At 39.8% G+C, this 19,647-nt stretch overlaps 2 protein-coding genes across 2 annotated transcripts; one reads left to right on the top strand and one right to left on the bottom strand.

The window, feature by feature from the left end:
* Nucleotides 1-1,257: 1,257 nt before the first annotated feature.
* LOC111896490 (piriformospora indica-insensitive protein 2) lies at nt 1,258-3,656 on the bottom strand. The gene is made up of 2 exons (XM_023892479.3): nt 2,784-3,656; nt 1,258-2,446 (listed from the first exon to the last, which is right to left on the bottom strand). The coding sequence occupies exons 1-2, from the start codon at nt 2,994-2,996 to the stop codon at nt 1,397-1,399; spliced, it is 1,263 nt and encodes a 420-aa protein (XP_023748247.1). The 5' UTR covers nt 2,997-3,656; the 3' UTR covers nt 1,258-1,396.
* A 15,285-nt stretch (nt 3,657-18,941) lies between these two features.
* LOC111896450 (sulfated surface glycoprotein 185-like) lies at nt 18,942-19,343 on the top strand. The gene has a single exon (XM_023892440.1). It carries the CDS (start codon nt 18,942-18,944, stop codon nt 19,341-19,343), a length of 402 nt encoding a protein of 133 aa, XP_023748208.1.
* Nucleotides 19,344-19,647: the final 304 nt, after the last annotated feature.

Genomic DNA, 19,647 nt, shown 5'->3' with positions numbered 1-19,647 from the left:
TATATATATATATATATATATATATATATATATATATATTTGTGTGTGGTACCGTAACTAACTATCTTGGCTCTGTTGATAGCATGTTGGTTGATTCTACATGATACATATTTGACAGTTCTAGTATCTATTACCCATTGGACGTATTTATTAAAAATTTTGTTACTTTTTAATAAAATTGAAACATTCTATTGAAATTATGTAATAGTTCATTAGATTTCAGACATGTTATCTAGAATTTTGGAATAATTTTTTTACCATTGTCCGGAATCTAGCATTTAAGGTGGCTTTTGTTTGATGGTAAAAAGTCTTTTTGACCTCTTATATCTACGGGTGAAACGACATTTGAGAAAAAAATGTTTATTTTTCAAAAGACAAAACACATCAAGAAAAACGTATTTTTGACATCTTTTTCCAAAAGAAAAAAATAGTTTTTTATTTTGAAAAACATTTTCTTAGTTTTGACCATATGTGGTATTTTTTGTTTCCACAACCAATGTCACCAACATTATTATCGTCGTCACCACCACCGCCGTTGTTGCCACCAATCCACCCTCACTACCTCCACCTCAGCCACCCCAGTTCGCCCCCACCACTCCCACCTCCCCTACCTCCACCACCACCACCACCATTTCCGCCACATCCATCACAAGCCACCAACACCAACACCAACATTTTTTTATGAAGACTTGAAAAAAACAATTTTATTTTATAAAGACTAAAAACATATAAAAACTTTCTGGTCAATATTTATTCCGCAGACATAAAAAAAGACCGGAAACATTTTTCAAAAACAAACACCACCTCACTCTTGAAATTCTTTTTTCTTGTCATAAATTTTTTAATGTGATGTTAATAAATTGGGTTTTTCATAAAATGATGATTAGCAATTATTTATTAACCACTTCATTGTCATTGTTTTTTATAACCCGATTTATTATCATAATACTAGTTATAACTTTCTTAAATATAAAATAGTTTAAAAAAGCCCAAGCCATTTCATATTTTCTCATCAAAAGAAATGTCAAATGGCCATATACTCATATACTCATATAGCCAATAGCCCTAAGTCCCCCACCCACCCACAAGGTCCACAGCGTATGTACCGTCATTGTCTGCAAACCTAACCGAATGAATGGTCCATGGCAAGGACTAAGGACCAGGACCAGACCAGCGTCAGCCATATTCCATAGCCACATGCATGAACATGCAGCTTTCAGTCCCTCAAACCCCTTTTTCATCGCATTTATTACACCATTCACACAAACAATCCCAACGACTCAAAATAAAATGTAATCGAATCAAAAACACGAAAATCCTTTTAGTTTTTCATTACACACGTGTTACATGGAGTCATCGAGTATTGTTTTTGTTAATCAGTTAATGATTATCACTGTCACTGGCATACCTTTACACCAAACGGACGAACTCCGGCGGCCATCCTACCCACCGGAAAACACAGTTTTGAGTTATTCCACGCCCCAAATCGCCGACCCATTTTCCGGTAGAACTCCACGGGAAATTTCAGGTCTCCGTCGAGGTTGTTTCCGTTCACGTAAAGTGCAGTTAGATTCTTCAACTCCGCTAGTTTCGGTGAGAGATTTCCCGAGAGATTGTTGTCGTTTAAACCGAGAAATCTTAGGTTTTTCATGTTTGAAAACGACTCCGGGATCCCGCCGGTTAGCTTCATGTCCGACAGATCCAAAACCATGAGCTCTTGAAGGTTTTTCCAGTTGACGTTCTTAAGATCTCCGGTTATGGAGTTGCTTGCTAAAATCAACTCCTGTAATGAACTCATTTCTTGATTTGCGAAATTCAGTTCCCCGGAGATGTTGTTGTTGCTAAGATCGAAAAGAGTTAAGTTCTTGAGATTACTGATTTGATATGGGATTTCGCCTTCTAATTTGTTCTTACTAAAGTCAAACTTCAAGATCGAAGTCAACCCACCAAAAGTCAAAGGTAAACTCCCAGACAATGAGTTTCTGCTTAAATCCATGATCAATAATTCACTCAAATTTCCATACACATCTGGGATTTTCCCTGAAAACGAATTACCAGACAAAACCAACCTCTTCAACTGAGTCAACTCACCAATGCTCTCCGGTAAATCGCCGGATAATCCGTTTCCGATCAGTACAAGTGATTGGAGTTTCTTGAGGTTGCCGAAGGTGGTTGGGATTTCGCCTCTCAAACCAGGATTCCCTCGGAACTCCATGGATTCTAAGGTGTTTGAAAGCGCATCCCATTTAGCTTTCTGAAACGTAATCGGGCCTTGAGGAGATGATATGATACAGTTGAAGAACGATAGTGATTTCAAGTGTTGTAGTTGAAACAAATGGGGTTTAAATTCAGGATTTTGAGCACATGGAAGAGAGTTATCATGAACTTGACCAATGCTTATGTCTGTTACATACCATAATCCATCGATAACATCACATGAAACACCCTGTAGAAATTAACACACCATTATTTTATCATCAAAATCATAACGAAAGTTTTGAGAACTTGATTTTTTTGAGTTCATGCAATTTCGAACGTTACTGACTCATACTGAGATTATCATATTCAAATATAGTATGATTGTAAGTTTGTAACCCCAATTTATTAAGGAAAACTTTGGATTTTGACTGTTTTTTTTTTCCAACTTTTGTCAACTTCTTTGTGTTCTTATTTATGATTTTGACTACTGAGAAAATTATTACCTTATTTTGTAACACATAACAGTGGATTCAATATGACAAATTAACATGATAATGGAACTGCAAAAGGAAGAAAAAGTGTACCTGAATTGGAGTCCAACCACAAGGATCAGGATAAAGATCTGAGCCATTCCACCATTTTCCTACAAATCCTTGAACAGCAATGTACAGAGCTTCTTGCTCTGTTTTCGCCATTGGAGCTCCTACAACATCTTCATCAATGCACATTCCATTCAAACCAAGAATCGTTAACATGAGAACAAAAAGAAACCCATCGTTTCTAAATCTCAAATCCATCACGCTTTTTTCTGCTTTACTCTCACAGAAAAGATGTTGAATGTGAACAACTTGGGAGTGTTTTTCAGGAACCCATTTTTAAATCTCAAATTGATGTCGACTTGAAAGTTACAAGGGACAGAGGCATGTGAGGATGATGATGATGATATAATGAAAGGTGAATTGAGAACGAAAATCAGGAAAACCCAGATGAGATTTACCTCTAATTCGTATATATGTAAAGAAACCCAGTTAGTTTTCAACGAGTAAAAGTCCAAAATAGGAATTAATATCAAGCAAATTGGGAAAAAGTAGCGAAGAACACATAAAGAAGCATGTAACAGAGAGCGCTCATTTCCATGATGTTTTATAGCAATGCTAAGGTAGAAAGTAAGAGACGGGTTAATCGTAGAGTTGCAGAAGCAATTGTACACAAATCGAACAGCTAAAAAGCTAATAACGCACAGTTATCGATGATCCATAAATGTATGGATTGTGAGAGAAATGTAGGTGTCTATATAGGGTGGGTGTGTTTGGCTTTAAAGAGAGGAGGATTGGGACCTTTTTGGATGCGTTGTGACTTGTGATGCTCTATTATAACCCAGGGAAAAAGAGAGTAATTATGAGGTTCCATTGATTTGGATTATGATTTATGAAGAAAGAAAGATGGTGATGTGAGTGTTTGGGGGCTTGAAAGATATTAAAGGTTGATGAAAATGGCTTCTGAGACAGGAGGGGACCAATCAAATGATCAATGCATGTTATGTTGTTATGTGTTGGAAGTATATGTATGCATGCAAATAAAAAACAAAACCGATAAATGATTGTTAAACTCTTACAAGTTGTATCCAAATATTTCTCTATTGAAATATAATTACAGAATTGGTTCATATGGGTTGGTAAAATGAATGCAGTTTCAACTTTCAATCCATTTTTTTGTTTTGATTTGTGGTTTTAGTAAATTGTTGAGTGGCCCATTTGAAAGCCTAGAGTACACTTATCTAACTTTTATATTAAAAGAAATCTTTTGTTGATTTTAGTGGGTGTTTGGATAGGAAAAAAAAATGTGCTTATTGCTTATTGTCTCACGTTAACCTAAGAGTTATTAACTCAAGAACAACAAAAGATATGCTTGGGGCATTGATGATATTCTTCTTGTTAAATCCCATGAACGATCAACAATGTGGAAATAAGAACCATAATGAACAGTCAAGATAATATTTGGTGAACAATGTTAATATCATAAATACGGTAAATATAGAAATTACAGTCACATTTTCTCTCTATGTCTACATTATTAGTGCATACACATAAGACATAGCTCTAACACACTATATATATTAGTGGATAGAATATACGATTAAATATAAAATGAATATTTCAAGCGTATTATCATCTCATCATTGTAGAGCATTTTCTTGTTCTAACAATCTCTCCTTACATGTTTGGAAATGACGAACGAAATTAATATTATGAAAACGCTCAAAATAATGAAACAAACACGAATAGGTGTTGGAGTTTGATATTGTAATGAGAAACAAATGTAGAAATATTCTGAATCATTAACCTTTTTTATCCCGAACTCCGGGTACTAGAATTTTTGTCATTAAGGGTCTATTGAGTGTTAGAGGCTTAAGTATCTTTAAGGAGGAAAATGAAACCTCGCTCTCCTAACTGGTGACATGAACAATTTTAGAGGATTAAGTTAACTCTCACTTAAAGATCACATCATGAAATCACACATCAACTTCACTTTCTACCTTTTGATATTTAATAATATTCAATTGTTCAAAAAAAAACTATATTTCTAACCAATAAGGATATAGTCCAAACCATATATTGTACGAATCAATATCATTGTCTAAACTATTCTCATTCAACACACTCTAAGGAGTTCTCACAAAGTGGGCTTTATAGATTCGCTCAATGAAAGACTTATAATCACATTGTAACATCCTAAAAACCATAGTAATTTTTTTCATTTTAAAAAGGCATTTTTATAAAATCCATATAGAATAATCAAACATTGTTTCCAAGACAAAACCATAAAATCATAGTATCAATATCATCTATCAGCAGGAGGATGTGTACAGTCATGCATTCGTCTTGCCCCAATCATCTAAAGTACCTGAAAACATTTAAATTCACAACTGCAACCCGAATCTTAGTGAGTTCCCCCAAAATACCCCACACAACAATACACATACAATGCATGCACGCCAGACCTACATCAAGGGTTGGATCGCCTCATGAGCCTACTACATATAGTTGGACCGCTCCTAAGCCTACAACATGTAGTTAGACCATTCTCGGGTATGTTGGCCTACAACATAAAGAAGTATCGCCTCAACCCAACCATACTATGTCGACATATGCACATAAACAAACAAACAAACAAACAAACAATAACAAGAAATATAGGTAATCATAACTTATCTACTAATCAAATAGACCACTACAGCATACCAACATCCTACACACAAGGATACATCCTGCAGTATAAAGTATAGTGAGAAAACTCACCTAAGCTGCCTAACAGAAGCATGTCGAGCCATACATTGATATGCAACTATAAACCAAAAAGAGGGACTAACATAACTCTGAACAAAACAAGTAAATAAAACACACTTGCTTGCATTAGGAATAAGGACCTAACGCCGAATCAAACAACAATAACACTGGTATCTCGGTTAATTCGGGACTGTTCTTAGTGATACCAAGGAGTGAATGTAGCCTGATCAACTACATTCTCTCCAAGGTAAAACTAACACACGTCTTGATGAGATCGGGATAGCCAGGGAACCTAAAACTATACCCTTTATCACCCAAAAAGAGAATGTTTGCTTAGTCTGTATAATAGTCATAGTACCCTAGGAATAATGTTAGCATATTCACGTACTCGCGCAGACAGCATGGCTGGTTTTCATCACCCTGGAGACCCCTACTTCCCTAATCAGGGAAACAACGGGTGGCTAGAGGAGGAGGAGGAGCCTGAGGAGGAACAGCAGGGTATCCAGTTTCATCAGGCCTTAGTAGCTCACGGGATGCTTGTGGATGAGCCAGGAGAGAATCCAGGTGAAGCACACGATTTCGGACCCGACGAATACGTAGACACTGACTACGAGTTTGGAGGAATCGACAGTGACGAGGAGGAAGGTCAGGCTGGGGACCAGGACCCCATCCCGCCATGCGAGGACGAGGCACAACCAGATCACCCTGCTCCACCAGTGAACCCCCCAAGAGAGAACCGTTCCCTCGAAGCTGAGATCGCCGCACTGCGACAACAGCTGTATGCTATGGAGGCTCGGGCAGTGCAAGCAGAGCATGAGAGGGATGAGGTTATAGGAGACATGGCAGAGATGGCGCAGCTACTGGCACAACATTTCGGCATATGACCCCGGCACCACCTCCTGACGCAGCTCATCGCGGTTAGGGATAGACTTATCATAGTAGGATATTAGGAACTATGTTATGTACTCCGGCTCTATGTTTAAGTGACTACACTACTCATGGAGCCGTTATGCTGTCGGATTAGTGTTACTTATGTATGCTCTTACGAGCAAATTTTCTTGTACTAAACACGGATAATATTAATAAACTTTTGGGTGTTTTGCTATGATATTCTCAGTTGTTAAGGGTTGAGACGTTATGATTATATGCTTGATGGTAGTAATGTTTAGGTTCGCATCATACACCTAGTTAGTAGGATCACAACCTCACAGAAACCACGTACACTCAACATCTTTCCGTTTCATGACAGAAAGATGCCTCGCCCAGCTACTCGCGGAAATCCCGAACCAACCCCGCCCGAAGTTGACTCCACTGCTTTCCAGGCAGCCGTGTATGCTGCGGTCACAGCAGCTATGGCACAACTTCACCGAGGGAACAACGGAGGAGGTAACGGGCAAGGATCCGGAAGTTCGAACAACGGGACGAACCAAGGACTCACTAAAACATGCACCTACAAGGATTTTGCGAACGCTAAACCCCGAACTTTCAACGGCACTGGAGGAGTGATCGCTCTAAAGCGATGGATCGAGAAGGTAGAGTCGGTATTCGAGATATGCGAGTGCCCCGAGCAGATGAAGGTGAAGTTCGCGGCCTGCACTTTCGTGGACCAAGCACTCACTTGGTGGAATGGTCACGTAGAAGCTATGACACTCCCTGTCGCCAACTCTATTCCCTGGGCAGAAATGAAAGAGATGTTGACGGCTGAGTACTGCCCCCGAGGTGAAATACAGAAGATGGAGCAGGAACTATGGAATCTCACGGTGCAGAATGGGAATATCGATGCTTACATATCGAGATTCAGTGAACTATCTCTGTTGTGCCCGGGTATGATCACATCAGAGGGAAAGAAGATCGAACGATTCATCTGGGGACTGACATCCCCCATTCAAGGCAATGTGATAGCTGCGAACCCTGAAACTTTTGACAGTGCGAAGAGTAATGCAAAGAGGCTATATGATCATAACCACAAAAAGGGCGAGAAACCGGTAGAGACTGAGAAGAAGAAGGAGAGTGATGGTAAGAAAGGATGGAACAACAAGAGGAAGGGGCGTCAGGGCCCCGAGACCTCTAAAAAGCAGCAAACGGTGGCAGTTCACGCTGTCACTGCGCCGGTTCCAGTCACATCACATGCTCCAGCCTCAGCTGCTTCAAATGCTTCAAGACCCTATTCCGGTAATTCTCCCAAGTGCAATAAGTGCGGGTTCCATCACCATGGAGAATGCAAGGAGTTCCATTGCACCAGTTGCAACCGAAGGGGACACACTGCAAGGTTCTGCAGGACTTATCCTTCTCAGAACCAGAGTCAGGGAAACAACCAGAACAACAACAACCCCCGCAATAACATCAACACCAATACCGGCGGCAACAACGCAGGGCCTAGCCACACCTGTTTTGGGTGTGGAAGGACGGGGCATTTCCGTCGAGATTGCCCTAACAACAACAACAACAACTCAGGAAACAGAGGAGCAGGAAGAATGCTGACTATGGGTCAGAGTGATGCAGTTCAAGACCCCGCAGTTGTGACCGGTACGTTCCTCCTAAACCACACTTATGCATGCATCTTATTTGATACCGGAGCGGAGCGAAGTTTCGTAAGCGAGAAGTTTAAACATTTATTAAAACAACAACCCCATAAGCTAAATGAAACCTATACGGTGGAAATGGCCAATGGGAAAATCGAATCCACTAGGGAGATCTACATCGGATGTACCCTAACCCTCAACCAACACGTCTTACGAATAGATCTGATGCCAGTATCAATTAGGAGTTTCGATGTGACTATCGGCATGGATTGGTTAAGCCCCCACCATGCTGAGATTATGTGCCATGAGAAGGCCATTCGCCTTCGTCTCCCAAATCACGAAACCCTAGTAATTTACGGAGATAAACCCAGTACGAATCTTCGTCTCATCTCGTGCATCCAAGCACAAAAACACTTGCGAAAGAACAATTTGGCGTTCTTGGCTCACATAGTGGACAAGACCAAAGAAGAAACTAACATCCAAGACATTCCAGTGGCGTGTGAATTTCCGGACGTGTTTCCCGAAGATCTTCCAGGAGTACCCCCAGAGAGACAGGTTGAGTTCCGAATCGACCTTGTTCCAGGAGCAACTCCTCTCGCTAAATCACCATACCGGTTGGCACCTGCTGAAATGCAGGAATTGTCCAGCCAACTCAGTGAGCTTCTGGACAAGGGATTTATCCGACCTAGCTACTCGCCATGGGGAGCTCCAGTGCTCTTTGTCAAAAAGAAGGACGGATCTTTCAGAATGTGCATCGATTACAGAGAGTTAAACAAACTCACTGTCAAAAACCGCTACCCACTCCCACGAATCGATGATCTATTCGACCAGCTCCAAGGAGCTAGTTATTTTTCTAAAATAGATTTACGGTCCGGATACCATCAACTCAAAGTCCGAGAAGAAGATATTCCTAAAACCGCTTTCCGAACCCGCTATGGACATTATGAATTCGTCGTAATGCCCTTCGGTCTAACAAATGCACCTGCCGCATTTATGGACCTAATGAATCGAATCTGTCGACCGTTCGTGGACAAATTCGTCATTGTGTTTATCGATGACATCCTCGTCTATTCTCGAAGCAAAGAGGAGCATGGCCAACATCTCCGACAAGTCCTAGAGACGCTGCGATCGGAAAAGCTTTACGCCAAACTCTCTAAGTGTGAGTTTTGGCTACGGAGCGTGAATTTTCTAGGTCACGTAGTTAGCCAAGATGGAATTCATGTGGATCCCTCTAAGGTCAAAGCCGTGGAAGGATGGGCAACTCCGACTACGCCCACAGAAATTCGTCAGTTCTTAGGCCTAGCAGGTTACTATAGGAGATTCATCCAAAACTTCTCTAAGATCGCCAAGCCGCTTACCTTGCTTACGCAAAAGAGCGTGCCATTCAAGTGGACAGACCGACAAGAGATTGCGTTTCGAACCTTGAAGCAAGCCCTCTGTAGCGCTCCTGTGCTATCTCTACCCGAAGGAACGGAAGATTTTGTAGTCTACTGTGACGCGTCGAATCAAGGCCTAGGTTGCGTTCTCATGCAACGTGGAAGAGTGCTAGCATATGCGTCCCGCCAACTAAAGACGCACGAAGTAAATTACACGACCCATGACCTAGAACTGGGAGCCGTGGTCTTCGCTCTGAAAATTTGGAGGCACTACCTGTACGGCACAAAGTGCACCATCTTCACGGACCATAAGAGCCTCCAGCACATCTTGAATCAGAAGGAGCTGAACATGAGACAACGAAGATGGATGGAATTGTTAAACGACTACGAATGCGAGATCAAGTACCATCCAGGTAAGGCCAACGTAGTAGCCGATGCCTTAAGTCGGAAGGAGTACTCTAATCGCCGTACGAAGACGCACTCGATAACCATTCAGTCTCATCTGGCCACTCAAATTGCATCAGTTCAGGCAGAGGCTATGAAAGCGGAAAATAGAACTAGCGAGGCATTACGCGGAATGGAGAAGAACCTGGAAGTCAAAGAGAATGGGGTATACTACTTCATGAACCGTATTTGGGTCCCAAAAATCGGAGGATTTAGGGAGACCGTTATGAAGGAAGCCCACAAGACACGATACTCCATTCATCCCGGTTCGGACAAGATGTATTTGGACATCAAGCAACACTATTGGTGGCCTAACATGAAGGCGGAAATCGCGACTTATGTTGGTAAGTGCCTTACGTGCGCCAAAGTAAAAGTGGAGTACCAGAAACCTTCCGGATTGTTACAGCAACCGGCAATCCCTGAGTGGAAATGGGAGGGGATTTCTATGGACTTCGTGACCAAGCTGCCCAAGACGTCGGACGGACTGGACACCATATAGGTAATAATCGACCGACTGACGAAATCTGCCCATTTCCTACCAATCAAAGAGTCCTACAAGATGGAGAGACTGACGCGGTTGTACCTACGAGAGATCGTAAGACTCCATGGAGTGCCAAAATCAATCATCTCGGATAGGGACAGTAGGTTCACGTCGCGGTTTTGGCAATCACTCCACAAGGCAATGGGAACTCATCTCGATATGAGCACCGCGTATCACCCACAAACGGACAGTCAAAGCGAACGAACCATTCAGACGCTTGAAGACATGCTTCGTGCATGTGTAATAGACTTCGGAAAGTCTTGGGATACCCACCTACCATTGATCGAATTCTCATATAACAATAGTTATCATTCGAGCATCAAGGTGACCCCTTTCGAAGCACTGTACGGGCGTAAATGTAGATCACCGTTATGTTAGGCTGAAGTAGGTGACACCCAGCTAGCAAGAACGCATACGTCGGACAGGGCACTAACAGGACCGGAGATTATTCGCGAAACCACAGAGAAGATCGTTCAGATCAGAGCTCGATTGCAAGCGTCGCGTGACAGACAAAAGAGCTACGCCGACAAACGACGAAAGCCCTTAGAATTCCAGGTCGGTGATCGAGTATTGTTGAAAGTCTCACCCTGGAAAGGGGTTATACGTTTCGGAAAACGGGGAAAGCTGAACCCGCGATACATTGGACCTTTCGAAATCGTCGCCCGAATAGGTCCGGTAGCCTACAGACTACAACTACCCGCGGAACTAAACGGTGTACACCCCGTGTTTCATGTCTCTAATATGAAAAAGTGCCTATCATATGAAACCCTTGTCATTCCTCTTGACGAAATCGAAATCAATGAGAATCTCCTGTTCGTCGAAGAACCAATCGAAATCATGGACAGGGAGGTGAAGCGTACTAAGCAGAGCCGCATCCCGATCGTGAAGGTACGGTGGAACGCAAAGCGTGGGCAAGAATTCACATGGGAACGCGAAGATCAAATGAAGCAGAAGTACCCTCACCTATTCTAGCATTCTCAAATCTAGCTTTCAAACAGAATTTCGGGACGAAATTCCCTCTAACGGGGGGATGATGTCACAACTGAAAATTTTGAGCCATGTAATCTATACATTCAAGTTAATGTGAATCAAAAACTTCAATCAAATACATCATACAAGTACTACAAGTAGTCATCAAACAATTGGAAAACCCTAGAAGTTCTTGTTAAGTCTATTTTGGACTAGAACTTCCTTATTGGATCCAAATGGACCAATAAGCTTCCAATTAGACTATCATGGGCTTAGAACCCTAATTGGGCTCTATTTGGACCCACACTAATTTATTTCAATATTATGGGCCATATTGGGCCTAGAATGAAATAAATTGAAAGCTTTGATCCATAATTGACCTAATTTGACCCTAACAAGTTATAAAAATCACCTTTATATTTATTTGGACCAAAAATCACTCAACTTAACCATGAGAATTGGGCTTAAGCATTTAAGCCCCAAATTTTTCTTTTCCCTTCCAAAATCTCGGCCCAAGGCCCAAATCCAAGAAAGAGTTGACTATTTGCTTGCCACCTCACTATTACCCATAGGACTTCCATGCATTATTTCCCATTCTTCCATGCAAATCACTTCAAGATCACATCTCTTCTTCTCTCCTCTCTCATTCTCGGCCAAGAGCAACACCACACACACACAAAACACTCACAAACTCTCTCTAAAATTCACTCAAGACTTCTTCCTCTTCTCCATCCAAAATCTCGAAAATTAGGAAGCATTCAAGGAAGTTCTTCCACAAAATCATCATCTAAGGTAAGGTTTTGCTTGGATCTATGACTTGTATTCCTTATTTATCAAAAATCTCTTCCTAATCCATGCAAAAATCATGATCTTGCACTCTAGAAACCCCATAAACTCGAAAAGTTCATCAAGGAGTGCAAAGGCCAAAAATCACTTCATTTCTTACAATCTTTCTTCAAAAACCGAATCAACACCCAAGGTGAGCTTCATACCCCCTATTTTCTGTTTTTATGAGTTTTGTGGGGGGGGGGGGGGAATACAAGTGAAAGTGTAGATCTATATGTGTTTTGTATGCCTTGTATGATTTCCATGCTTATATGTATGCTTTTGTGTGTTATAATGTTGGATCTAGCCATAAAACCCCTCAAAACCGAGATATATCTTGTGTGAAATGATTTTAGCTTCAAATATACTTCTACATACAAAGTGTTTCAAGAAAAATGGCTAAGTGGTTTAGTAACAATTTTCTTTGGATTAAAAACACAAATTTTGGGCCTAAAATGTGAAAAATACAAAATTAAGGGTCTAAATTGGCATACCACAAATTCTGCTGGATGAAGTGTGCCAAAACAGTTTCCATAAATCAATTTCTGGAAATATACTCATTTAGGGGATTAAAAACATAAATTCCAAGCTTAATGGGCTAAAAATGACATTTTTGGCCCAATGAGGCCCATTATGCGAATTTTTCTGTTTTGGAGGGCCAAAACTGTGATTTTCTGTAAAACAGTGGACTATAAGTGTTCCAAATCCTTTTCAAAGGTTTAAAATGCTTTTTAAATTTAAAAAGGACCAAAGTTGCAAAAAATTTCCAATTTGGGCCAAAATTGTCAAAGTTGCGAAAAGAAGGGGTTAAAACCGAGAAAACTGCATTTTCAGGGACTTAAACTGTTTTCTATGAAAAATATGCTGAAAAATATTAATTTCAATAATTTTTGGTGTTAAAATGTCAAGAAAATTAATTTAAGGACCAAACCGGGAAATATTAAATAAAAGGGGTGAAAATGTAAATTTTACAAATAATGAGGGGCTGAAAACAGAAATATTTCAAGGCTAATTCAATATACACAATTTGATTAAATAATAGCATCGCAACTATCGACGAAATACAACACATTACAATACCAAAAGTCGTTGTTAAACGAATTGGCTCGGTCTCGAGCCAATAGAAATCTACAACTACTAACTCTACGACACTACGGTTCATATAAATAACGTTTGGGAACTTAGCTTACATACGAGTGTGCACAGACGTCTACACACCATCTTCGGGCCCCAAAAGTGTAAAATCTTGCTTGTTGGGCCTAGCTAGCCCGATGACCTGATCTTAAGGCCCGAAGACGCATATTTTCTACGAAGTGTTGAGTTTCACCGACTCGGCACAACGTAGAGGGACTTTCAATGGCTTGTATACCACTGGTCCCCAAGGGTCCTTGGTATTGCTAGAAAAGTCTGCATATTTTACGAGGCGGGTCCGGGACCCCTCGCACGCATATTATCCCCAACCGATTAATAGAGTCATCGAGGCCTTCGTGTCCTCTTACTCTTCGGATGTGGGACGACACATAGTCAGGGCGGCTGGATAACGTGATTTGTACGAACGACGCCTTCGGGATCGTTAGTATGGCTATGAACTGGGCGTTTGTGTAATGCGGGTTCGTAGTAAATAATCATGCTCAAAAATAATCCAACGTCGCCTGGGAATGACACTCCTATCCTTGTAATGGTTTCAACGCAACTTAACGGTTTTTCAAAGGATTAGGAAAACATCAGGTTTTCCTAGGTTTTTCAAACATATCGGATTCGAAACGCATATAATTTTTAATAAACAATTTTCACAAGTATAGAAACAAACAGGCATACCTATGGATCTCCACAAACATTTTCGAAAGTTTTTCATTTCAGAAAATATCGGATTTTCTAGTGGTTTTCAAACAATACAAACATTGGATTTCAAACATTACTTATGAACTCACCAACATTTCATATGTTGACATTTTTCAAAATACTTGTATTCTCAGGGAACCAGTGAATCAAGGGAAATCATAATCAGTGACGGTTGCAGTTTAGTTTTGTATGAATTGAACAAATTAATTTTTGGGAATGTAATGTTTAACCAATGTATTTCATGTAAACACTACTGGTTGTACTGTATTGATGAATGGTGACGAATGTTGTTATGTTTCATATATATTCAATGTCATGGTATACAATTGAGTTACGACAGCCCCCGGACGTTTCCGCCGTATGGTTCGGGGGTGTGACAGACGACAAGGTTGGTGGAAGTTCCATGAGTGAGTACAGTTTATAGTAGGCCAACGTGAAAAGGTTTAGCCACACTTGAGAGGATGTATATGATGTATGTGTATCATAGATGTTGGTTCTTGCGATCGGATGGTCCATGAAGACTCCTTGATATGAATACGGGTAGGTTTGGAAGGTAGTATGGGCTCGTGTTACTGGAAGTATAGGACCTGTATGTGTAGCAAGGAAGTCATGAACCTCGAGGGTCTAGTCTCTATGTAGTTATTGTAATAGTATGAATTATGGAATTTCTAATGCCTGTTTGGTTCATTTTAAGTATGGTGTACACGAGAGGTTCTGGATCAGGAGTTGGCGACCCAGAGAGGCCATGTTTGACGGATAATGACATTAGGGAGATGAACACCACTTACGTGACCATGGCTGTCAGAGAGGTGATCCTGAAGTTATTTAGGTATATCAAGACCAGGATGATTGAGCTTTTTGACGAGCGATACACCATTGTGACTTAGGTTGTTGCTGCTACAGCTACCGCAACTATTTCTACTATGGGGGTTCAGGGGAGAGGGTCATTCTAGTATTAGGCTTCAGTAATACGAAGCCCCCGGGGTTCGACGGGGTTAAGGACTCGATCATGGCTATGAGGTGGATTTTTGATATGGAGGGTTGTTTATTCCCTTGTTCCTATCTGGAGGACTGGAAGGCCAGTGCGACCCTGAACCTTCTTCGTATGGGCATGAAGGACTGGTGGAACCTAGTGATTAGTTCTTATACTCCTAAGCAGAGGGTTGTTGTTACTTGGGGACAGTTCTTGGAGATATTTTGCACGGAGTATGTCCCCCTGGTGCAATTTTTTTTTGCCATTTTACAACCACAACAATTAGAAATACCATGACTATTCAAAAGACCTAACACTAGTAGAAGTTAAAAACTATAAACGATATGCAAACACATAACCTAAACGAGAATGCCAAAGATAAAATCTTAAGACAATTTAATTAAACAAAAATATAAAAAATCGATATTGGAGGCAACAACATTAGACACTTATAGATGCTCTAAAACATAAAAATCCTCAAGTCTACGACCGGTCCCAATCACCCTCTAACAACAGAACCAACACCTTCTAGGAGAATAGGTGTAGCACTAGTAGGCATAACAAAAATAGGCAAAATAAAAAATAAAAAAATAAAGGATGGTAAATATGGTGACATATGATGAGATGCACACGAATCCAATATCCACAAGTATGAAGGAATACCTGAAGTACTAGATGGTGATAGACTTGAGTGAGATGTGGATAATGCCATGGTAGTAGGATTGGAGGTAAGGAATTGTCTGAACTTTTCAACAACCTAAGGATCTAAAGTTGATGGTGGTGTAATTGTTGTTTCAGCCTCTACTAAAGGTGTAATGACAATAGTGAACTATGGTAAACGGCAAGATGGAAAATAAGGGTGAGGCAAAAACTGTCCAGAAGACCGATTTTGTTGTTGTTGTTGATTTCCCTTGCTCAATAGCAAAGGGCACTGGGATTTGGATTAGAGTTCTTATGTCGTTGAGGAACAAAAAAAAGACAGTTAGAGTACTGGCACACTTAGACCCTTGTTCAGCATGTGACTTGATATGAGTTTCCTCAACAATCAGCTCATGAACAACCGAATCAACAGTGGGTAAAGGTGTGCGATGCAAGATGGATCCACATAGTCCTTCAAAATCAGAACATAAAGCTGTCAAAAAATTCAACCAAACGATGCTTATCCCTTCTAGCAATGTAAGGGTGGAAGGCCTTCAGGTCATCCGATTCAGTAAGGGCCAACTGATCCCACAAAGCAGACATATAAGCATAAAACTCTTAAATACTCATACTATTCAATCGGAGGGCTCGAATATTAAGCTCTATTTGATATTGTTTTGCAAAATTAGATTGTGTGTACAGTCTAGCTAAGTGATCCCAAACTTCCTTTGCACTGTCATACTTTGCCAACTGTATGTTAACAGACTGAATTATAGAATTGTTAATCTTGGAGTTATCAGTCTCTCATGATTCCAATAAAGTTGTATAATTTGTAGCCTTCTCACCTGTTGGTTTGATTCGTGTACGTGCCACAATTCCCCACATGTTATTCCCTCGTAAAAAGTTCTTCATAACATAACTCCACTAGGCATGATGTGTGTCATAAATTTGGATACTAATGGACGGAAGAGAAGCGTCTTTTGAAGCCATATTGACAACAAGAAGCAGAGAATTTTATCAAAATTTGTACTCTGAAAAAAAAAAATCACGGCGAGATATCGACGTAAAAAATGTTATTTTCGAGGCAGCGACACCCAAATCGCGGCGCGAAGAACCCAAAAATCGCGACGTGAAAAACAGCAAAAAACGCAAAATCAAACAAATACCAGCAATAATCAAAACCCTCAAAAAATAAATAAAAAAAAACTCAAACAATCCAAACAAATCAAACCAAACCAACAAATCAAAAAATCTTACCCAAAATTGTCAAAATCGATATGCGGAATGTCACAGCCTCACGTACAAGTCGCCCCAACAATCATAAACAACGAATTGAATATATCTTTGATACAAAACACTATTAGGATTTCATTATTAATAGTAAAAGTGTGCAATTACAATAAAATGAAAATACGATATAGATAGAAAAGTTAAATAAGTTAAACATAGTTAAAGGTCTAAAGGGACCACAACACAACATAGAACCCAGACCTAATAGATTTATTAGGCAAAGAGTCACCTCCTGCTACATAGATATACAACTATTTTGATCAAACATGTTAAATAATCAAAAACATATCTTGAAGGCATTTGGAATAATACTAATCGCGACTTGGTTTAATGTTCCACGGCATTTAAGGGTTTCATGATACTGAATAATACACATAGAAATTCATTACATTCGGCAGTTGGTTAAGTATTATATTACACGATTCTATATCATTTAGTATTAAAAATAGTGCCATAAAATTTCGCCAAAGGTGCACTGCAGGAGAAGTTTGAGACCATTGACAAAGATTTGTGATACGATGTAGAAAAACAAAAATATATTATTTAGTGGGGTCATTTCTTTCATGTATTGCGAATCATGAAAGCATTGTTTGCACATGCATGATTATTTTTCTATAAATATATTTTTTTTTAAATATTTAAATGGTGATCATAGCAAATCTCCTGTTTGTGATTAGAAAAGAACGTTAACCACAAATTGTTGCTAATCGAACTAAGGTTACGTTTAGGACTTATTGACTAAACAGCATTTATGGATATTCTTTTACCTTAACCGAATCAATGTCTATGAGGAATCCAACGAATTACCCAAAGCTTTAAATATTGTGAAAATGTAGTACAAATGGGTAGTTCAAACTGTAGACATCTTCCTCGTTAAGTTGGAGCAATTTGGTTTCTGTTATTAACAAAATTTGATTCCACTCGGCAAATGAAAGTGTAGTACATATCATAAGTTGGAGCCCTTTGACTGCTTGTACCGTGTACTTAAACAGTTGTACCATAGTCATTACTTATGAACACAAGCAATTGGACCTGCAATCACAGAAAAGGAATCAGAAAAAGGGTACAAAGGGGACTGACACTTGAGAGGAACCCTAGTGTAACCAAAAGTACATACCCAATCATCTTAATGGAAATGGGAATTCAAACTACTTCAAATCTTTACAAGAACCTTCTTTATAATTTCCCAATAAAGATTTTCAATAGGTATTTTATCTATCTCCAAACACACTCTAATATACAAAAATAGTGTCCACATCTCCTCCGGCCTTAAAAAGAAAGAAAAAGAAAAAAAAAATTGACATTGTCATGACATAATACTATTTCACCTTACATCAAACAAAGATGTTGATTTATGTGTAACTAATCAAACATTTAACGTGAGAATTAAAATTAGTTTACACTAAACATATTATTATAATAAATATTATCAAAAGCGTTTGTTAATGTCTTACTTGTATATGGGTTCGACATATAGTTGCTAGGGTTTACGGTTATAAGTATTTATAATTAGGATTTCATTATAATCACTTTTGTAATAGACGAGTAACAGAAAGAGTTTTTCGGTTCCTGCTCGTGGACATATGTCACGTCAACTGAACCACGTTAAATCATTGTTTTGTTTTATCACATTATTTTACTTTATTGTGTAAATCATTGTTTCGTCTTAAAAAATTTATTTGGAGAAGTTCGATGGTTCGAATGATTTTGCGTTGTGCGAGGTGAAGATGAAGACTTTTATGGTTCAACAAGGTTGTGCAGATGATGCTACACAACGTGGATCAACCCCTCCTTTTGTTGAAACTATTGAACCATTGATCCAAGAGAAGTCAGCGTCTCCTCCTCCTCAAGATAAGACTGTTCCTCCTATGCCAACTCTTATCATGACTGCTTCCTTTCATCAGGATAATCAAGAAGAGTAAAAGGTTGAGTAAAGTCGAAAGAGAAGTGGCTACAATGAAGTGAATTTTGGATTTGGGGGATGATGATGATGAGGAGGAGGAGGAGGATGATGATGATGATGATGATGATGATATGGTTGTTGATGACACCCCACCAAACTCTTCAAGTGATAATCCTCCTCCACCTCCACCTCAATCAACAAATCTTCCTCCACCACCTCCTTCACCATCTCATCCACCTGCTAGAACTCCTCTACCACCTCCTAACTCTCCTCTCCAATCTGATATTGTCAAAAAGGGGGAGAATGATCAAGGGGGTCCTCAGCCAATGCAAATACAGGTGATGATTGTACCAACTCCATCTCAGCCTAAGATGACTGGAAGGGTTGAAGTTGAAGTTGATCCTCAAAAGCAGATTGTTGTTGAAATTCTAGATGCTAATGCAACAACAGATGATCAACCCATTCTAAACATTGGTGATCAATTAGAGACCGATGACTATGAAGGGTTTCTTGATCTTGGTTTCACGCCATAAGTTGTTGTTCTTGTTGTTCCCTTAAATGTTGTCTACCCTGGTTCTTACTTTGAGGGGGAGATTCCTCAAGAAGAGGTTCCTTAAGGAACTAATAGTGACATTGGCTCTGAAAATGATCAGTTCAATCCTCGAAAGAGGAAGGCTTCCTTCTTAGGGGGAGCTCATGACACTAAAGCTGGAAGCTCTTATGCTGTTGGTGGTGGTGATCCTTCAACACCTCCTCCGAAAAAGAAAAGCAAACTCATATTTGATTTAAATGAATTAGTAGAAACATGGAGGTTACCTATTGAGGAAGTTACAGAAA

This window comes from Lactuca sativa, chromosome 4 (genome assembly GCF_002870075.4).
Source record: "Lactuca sativa cultivar Salinas chromosome 4, Lsat_Salinas_v11, whole genome shotgun sequence".
Taxonomy (NCBI): Eukaryota; Viridiplantae; Streptophyta; class Magnoliopsida; order Asterales; family Asteraceae; genus Lactuca; species Lactuca sativa.
Note: the sequence above shows the minus strand (reverse complement) of the source record. Positions and strands in the feature narration are given on the sequence as shown.

Coding starts and splice junctions, on each gene's coding strand:
- LOC111896490 (XM_023892479.3), bottom strand. CDS start 2,996: ATGGATTTGAGATTTAGAAACGATGGGTTTCTTTTTGTTCTCATGTTA. Junction 2,447..2,783: donor GTGGTTGGACTCCAATTCAG/GTACACTTTTTC, acceptor TAATTTCTACAG/GGTGTTTCATGTGATGTTAT.
- LOC111896450 (XM_023892440.1), top strand. CDS start 18,942: ATGGTTGTTGATGACACCCCACCAAACTCTTCAAGTGATAATCCTCCT.